Raw genomic sequence first — 6,615 nt, forward strand, 5'->3', positions numbered from 1 at the left:
GGTCTTTCCTGCCCGGGCTGGCTTTGAACCGAGATCCTCAGATCTCAGCCTCCTGAGTAGCTAGGATTACAGGCGTGAGCCACCAGCGCCTGGCTTGTATGCCCTTTTCTTATTGATTTATATATGGTGTCTTCCACTACCTTAGTTTTTTGTTTTTTTTTTGTCGGTCGTGGGGCTTGGGCCTGGGCACTGTCGCTGCACTCTTCAGCTCAAAGCAAGTGCTCTATGGCTTCAGCCACAGTGCCACTTCGGTTTTCTAGTGGTTTATTGGAGATAAGAGTCTCACAGACGTTCCTGCCCGGGCTGGCTTTGAACCGTGATCCTCAGATCTCAACCTCCTGAGTAGCTAGGATTACAGGCGTGAGCCACCGGCGCGTGGCTACCTTAGTTTTTTATGTAGCTTATTCTGGCTAATCATACTGATAAACCCTACTTTGATTTATCTGATGCCATCTGACTTCTCTAATCTCGGACACTGCTGTCATCTCTGACCCATGACTATCCTCTCTGGTCTTTACTCTTCAGAGCTTTCTGGCTTCTGACTCCCCTGACCTCCTTGGCTTGGCCTCCCCCCAGGTTTGTGAATGGGGCAGGGTACTTTGCTGCTGTGGCAGATGCCATCCTGCAAGCTCGACAGGAGATTTTCATCACAGACTGGTGGTAAGTGGGGAAAGTGGGGTGGGGGAGCAGGACAAGGCCTGGGGCAGCACATAGGGGAAGGGAAGGAATGGTTGGTTGTCCGGCACTTAGTTTGCTCCCTCCACCCTATTCCAAATCCTAGGTTGAGTCCTGAAGTTTATCTGAAGCGTCCAGCCCATTCCAATGACTGGAGACTAGACATTATGCTCAAAAGAAAGGCGGTAAGAAGCATGGACAGGCTGGAAGGGGGAGGTCTGTGGGTAGAGGTTAATTAGGACTGCAGCATAAGAGAAAACTGGGGATCTGAGGTTTCAAGAAGGAAAGAAATGTAGCTGTCCTGGCTCAAAGCCTGACATTCATCACCTTCTCCCTACTTCCTCTTCCCAATACATAGACTTCTCCTCTAGTGTCCATATGCTGTCTATATTCTGTTACCTAGAGGCACTCATTCTGTCTCTCACTGGAACATCACTCGTTCCAGGACGGAGCACAGCGTCTGTTGCGCAGAGGGCATTTGTGACTGTGGATGAATGGGAGGAAGGATACACGAATGGCAGGTGTGCAGATCAGTGGATGGATAGATGGTAGAAAGGGAGAGGAATGGAAGGATTATGAGCTGGAAAGGTAGAAATATAGAAGGATGTGTGGGAAGGTAGATGAATGACAGAGGGTAGATAAGATGATGAATAAGTGTTTGGGAAGATGGATAATGAAGTGTAGGTGACAGATGACAAGGCAAGAAGAGAGCTGACAGTCTATGTTTGTTATAAGTATGAAGGCATGTGGGAGAGCATCTGGTCTCTCCAGGCAGGGTGGGGGGTGTACAGGTATCAGAGTGTGGGGAAGGTTTTGGGAGGGTGGAAAGGAGCCACTCTGGAAGAGGCACTGGGATCTGATTCTTCCACTCACCTAAATTTAAGGAGGAGGGTGTCCGGGTGTCCATACTACTGTTTAAGGAAGTGGAATTGGCCTTGGGCATCAACAGTGGCTACAGCAAGAGGACTCTGATGCTGTTGCACCCCAACATAAAGGTGACGCTTCCTTGCCATTCTTCCTGACCCCTCTCTGGAGGGTCAAATCCTTTGAGCTTTTTCTCCTCTTACCTTCTCATGAAACACACCCCCTCATGAACTCCGGTATCTACTCCAGGTGATGCGCCACCCAGACCTGGTGACGTTGTGGGCCCATCATGAAAAACTTCTGGTGGTAGACCAAGCTGTGGCCTTCTTAGGGGGGCTGGACCTTGCCTATGGCCGCTGGGATGACCTGCACTATCGACTCACAGACCTTGGGGACACCTCTGAGTCAACTGCCTCTCAGGTAATTCCCCTGAGACCTTCTCAAGCTCTCCCAAGCCCAGATAACATAGATTCCAGTTGCATCCTTCTTCTGCTAATCATCTACTGGGTTTCTCAGCCTCGGTTGCTGACCCTTAGCATTTTCACTCAAGACTGGCACTCTACCACTTGAGCCACAGCTCCATTTTCGGCTTTGGGTGGTTATTCAGAGAGAAAAGTCTTGGGCGGGGAAGGTGGCTCAGTGTAGAGTGCTTGCCTAGCATGCATGAAGCCCTGAGTTCTGCTCCTCAGTACCACATAAACAGAAAAAGCTGGAAGTGGCACTGTGGATCAAGTGGTAGTGCTAGCCTTGAGCAAAAGAAGCTCAAGGACAGCACTCAGGCCCTGAGTTCAAGCCCCAGGACTGGCAAAAAAAAAAAAAAAAGTCTCAGAGAAAAGAGTCTTTCAGACTTTCCTGCCTGGGCTGGCTTTGAACTGTTACTCTCAGATCTCAACCTGAGTAGCTAATTATAGGTATAAGCCACTGGCACCCAGCAGCACCCACTGTTTTTTGTTTTTGTTTTCTGGCCATGAGGCTTGAACTCAGGGCCTGGGCACTATCCTCAAGCTTCTACCACTTGAAGCCACTGCTCCACTTTCGGTTTTCTGGTGGTTAATTGGAGACAAGAATCTCACAGACTTTCCTGCTCAGACTGGCTTTGAACTGTGATCCTCAGATCTCAGCCTCCTGAATAGCTAGGATTACAGGTGTAAGCCACCAACGCCTGGCCACCCACTGTTTTTGAAACAGGATCTCATTAGATATCCCAGACTGGCCTGAAACTCTTGTGCATCACCACATGTAGCCAAAAACTCACTTTGAAAATACTATCACCCAAGTGGCGCTGTGGCTCAAGTGGTAGAGCGCTCGCCTTGAGCTGAAGAGCTGAGGGACAGCGCCCAGGCCCAGAGTTCAAGCCCTATGACCGACAAAAAAAAAAAAGAAAATACTATCAAATACTATCACCCAATCCCTTCCCAACATCCACGGACCCCCAAAATGCAGCTGAAAGTGAAGGGCTGGCATGAGGGGCTTTCTGTGTCTCTCATACTTTAGTGCCCTTGTCTTCTCCTTGGCCTGGTTCTCTAGGGCCTATGACCTCATCTTGCCCCTGGCCTTGGTGTGTCTTCCGCAGCCTTCCACCCCGTGCCCAGACTCTGCGGGCACTCCAGACCTGTCTCACAACCACTTCTTCTGGCTGGGCAAGGACTATAGCAATCTTATTACGAAGGATTGGGTGCAACTGGACCGGCCTTTTGAAGGTGAGGCTCCCCTCCTACAAGGCCTGTGGGAGCTGGGAGCAGGGCAGGAAGATGGGGCTGGAACTGGGGTGGGACTGGGTGAGTCAGTCAGCCTTTGCCTCCTCCCTGTTCCAAGAATTCCCCACACACACCAGCCCTGACTTTTCTCCTGACCCTGCTGGGTGGGGCGCTCAGATTTTATTGACAGGGAGACTATCCCCCGGATGCCATGGAGGGATGTGGGCGTGGTCGTCCATGGCTCAGCAGCACGAGACGTAGCCCGTCACTTTATCCAGCGCTGGAACTTCACCAAGGTGTTTGCTCCCTTTGGGGTAGTAGGGAGAGCTGGGGGGTGGGGGGGTAGAGAGAGAGAGAGACAGAGACAGACAGACAGAGAGAGACAGAGACAGGCTTAATTGCTACCTCCTTCTAACTCTGCCATCCTCCTTCTACCTCAGACCACCAAGGCCAAGTACAAGACACCCATGTACCCCTACCTCCTGCCCAAATGCACCAGCACTGCAAGCCATCTGCCATTCACACTCCCCGGTGGGCAGTGCACCACTGTACAGGTAAGGCTCCTGACTTCCACCAGCCCCTTCCTTTCTTGCCTTTAGCCCTATGTTCCATGGGAGAACCATTACCCTTCCTCCCTCCACCCCCCATCCCTGCCCCAGATTCCTCTTTTCTTGTGATTAGGAATCACATCATAGCCACCATTCACTAGGTGCTGCGGTCTGTGGACCGTTGGTCAGCAGGGACTTCGGAGAATTCCATCCTCAACGCTTATCTCCACACCATCAGAGAGAGCCAGCACTTCCTCTACATTGAGGTCTGACTGGGGTGAGGGTGGAGGTGAGGACCCAAGAGAGAACTTGGGGATGCCAATAGGATCAGTATCTAGGGCTGGTGTGGCTGGGACTGAAGCACATAGAGAATCGTGGGGCCAAGGCCTCTGGGCTGGGGCTAGGGACTGGAGAATGGGAGCCCAGGCAGGGACCAGCGCCAAGCAGCTGATGTTGCTTTCTGGTCTCTGCCCCAGAATCAGTTCTTCATTAGCTGCTCAGATGGTCGCACGGTTCTGAACAAGGTGGGCGATGAGATTGTGGACAGAATCCTGAAGGCCCACAAGTAAGGTGGACTGTCAGGAAGGCGGGGACAATGGGTATGGTTTAGACCCAGCTAGATGGGGTGAGCTCCCTGGATCTGTCCAGTGCTGACTCTGCCCCTCTGTCTAGGCAGGGCCAATGTTTCCGTGTCTACGTGCTCCTGCCCTTGCTTCCTGGCTTTGAGGGGGACATCTCCACAGGTGGCGGTAACTCCATCCAGGCCATTCTGCACTTCACTTACAGGTGACACCCCCCCCCCCCCGCTAGACTCCACCTTTCCATGGCCCCACCTAACCCCTCCCCATTCCTTCCTGTTGGACCTCCCTCTCTCCCTCCTCCCTCCCTCCTTCCCCCCTCTCCCTCTTCTCTCTCTCTCTCTCTCATACTGGTACTGGTACTTAAACTCAGGGTCTCACAATCTTACTTGCATTTTTACTCAAGCCTGGCATTCGGGCTGGGAAGGTCGCTCAGTGATAGAGCATTTGCCTTGCATGCATGAAGCCCTGAGTTTGATTCCTCAGCACCACATAATCAAAAATAAGAAGCCAGAAGTGGCTCTGTGGCTGAAGTGGTAGAGCACTAGCCTTGAGCTGAAGAGCTGAGGGACAGCACCCAGGCCCAGAGTTCAGGCCCCACAACCAGACCCAAAAGAAAAAAAAAAAAAGACTGGCACTCTACCACTTGAGCCATGGCTCCATTTCAGGTTTTTTGGAGAGAAGAGTCTCATGGACTTTCCAGCCAGGGCTGGCTTCAAACCACAACTCTCAGATCTCAGCCTTCTCAGTAGCTAGGATTACAGGCATGAACCACCAATGCCCAGCCTTTTGGGCCTTTGAGGTCTACCTTTCTCCTGATACTGGCCCTCTCAAAACAAAACAAAACCCAAGATAGCCTCACTCTTTCCTTTCAGGACCCTGTGTCGTGGGGAGTATTCAATCCTACATCGTCTCAAAGCTGCCAGTGAGTGCTGGGGACTATGGGGGACTGGGGAGGCCACATTCTGATATATGGGAAGAGGGAGGTGAGGGGAAAGGAAGCCCTCATTCTAGCCTGCCTGGGGGCTCCTCAGGACCTAGGTGGCCTCTCACTTCTAGGAGAAGTATACACATTAGACTAGGCAGGGCTGAAGTGAGGAGAGGTGGGAGAGGGGAGCCTTCATCTCACTCTCCCTCCTCTTCCCCGTCTCTTGAGCAGTGGGGACGGCATGGAAGGACTATATGTCCATCTGTGGGCTTCGCACACATGGAGAGCTGGGCGGGCATCTGGTCTCAGAGCTCATCTATATCCACAGCAAGATGCTCATTGCAGATGACCGGAAAGTCATCATTGGTCAGTATTGGATTTGAGCCTGGTGTTCAGAGGAGGGTGGGGTGGGGCAAGGTTCTGGGAGATGACAGAGACTGCATCTGGGGCTCAAGGTAGAGATTGCCTGAAGTCTGGTGCTTGGGAGAAGGTGATGAGGAATTCTGGGAGTGAAATCCGCCAGCCCAGACAGACACCATGTGTCCCATACACACCCCAGGTTCTGCAAACATCAACGACCGAAGTTTGCTAGGGAAAAGGGACAGTGAGCTGGCTGTGCTGATTGAGGACACAGAGATGGAGCCTTCCCTCATGGATGGGGTGGAGTACCAGGCCGGCAGGTTTGCCTTGAGTTTGCGGAAGCACTGTTTCAGGTAGGTCAGGTGGGATGCTACAAGATGGAGGCAGAGCAGTTGGTATGGAGGGCGGGGGGCGCGGGAAGATCCTGACTTTTTGAGCTGGACATGAAGTCTCCTTAGAGCTGGTTCTGGATTTCCCTGTAGGCACATTAACCCAGTTAAGAGTATTAGCAAACTAGGGACACACATACACACACACACACCACACACACACACACACACACACACACACACACACACACACACACAATGAGCAGGTGCTAGTGGCTCACATTGGTAGTAATCCTAGCTACTCAGAAGGCTAAGATCTGAGGATTGCTGTTTGGAGCCAGCCTGGGCAGGAAAGTCTGTGAGACTCTTTATTATTATTATTGTGAAAATACTGTACAGAGGGGTTACAATTACATGGGCAAGATAACGAGTACATTTCTCATCAAGCATTGTTGCCTCCTCCTTTGTTTTGCCTTCCCATCCCTTCCCACCTCCCACCCACACCCACCCCCCTGTCTCCCCCTTATCTCCAATTAACTACCAGAAAACTAGAAACTAGAAGTGGAGCTGCAGCTCAAAGTGGTAGAGTGCTAGCCTTGACAGAAAAGCTCAAGGATAAGTCCCAGGACCAACACA

At 51.8% G+C, this 6,615-nt stretch overlaps 1 protein-coding gene across 2 annotated transcripts in view; it reads left to right on the forward strand.

The window, feature by feature from the left end:
- The window catches only part of Pld2 (phospholipase D2), a 34,529-nt gene that overhangs the window by 8,968 nt on the left and 18,946 nt on the right, over window positions 1-6,615 (forward strand). Inside the window, exons 11-23 of one of the 2 annotated variants that reach the window (XM_013013488.1) lie at window positions 577-660; window positions 782-860; window positions 1,560-1,670; window positions 1,789-1,959; window positions 3,113-3,239; window positions 3,414-3,532; window positions 3,677-3,790; window positions 3,946-4,050; window positions 4,261-4,349; window positions 4,457-4,570; window positions 5,238-5,287; window positions 5,522-5,656; window positions 5,850-6,003. In XM_013013488.1, the coding sequence (XP_012868942.1) occupies window positions 577-660; window positions 782-860; window positions 1,560-1,670; window positions 1,789-1,959; window positions 3,113-3,239; window positions 3,414-3,532; window positions 3,677-3,790; window positions 3,946-4,050; window positions 4,261-4,349; window positions 4,457-4,570; window positions 5,238-5,287; window positions 5,522-5,656; window positions 5,850-6,003 (1,452 nt within the window). The remainder of the gene's footprint in view (window positions 1-576; window positions 661-781; window positions 861-1,559; window positions 1,671-1,788; window positions 1,960-3,112; window positions 3,240-3,413; window positions 3,533-3,676; window positions 3,791-3,945; window positions 4,051-4,260; window positions 4,350-4,456; window positions 4,571-5,237; window positions 5,288-5,521; window positions 5,657-5,849; window positions 6,004-6,615) is intronic. The other variant, XM_013013489.1, reaches the window with a different exon arrangement.

The sequence above is a fragment of the Dipodomys ordii genome, unplaced genomic scaffold (genome assembly GCF_000151885.1).
Source record: "Dipodomys ordii isolate 6190 unplaced genomic scaffold, Dord_2.0 Scaffold19, whole genome shotgun sequence".
In the NCBI taxonomy this organism is placed as follows: domain Eukaryota; kingdom Metazoa; phylum Chordata; class Mammalia; order Rodentia; family Heteromyidae; genus Dipodomys; species Dipodomys ordii.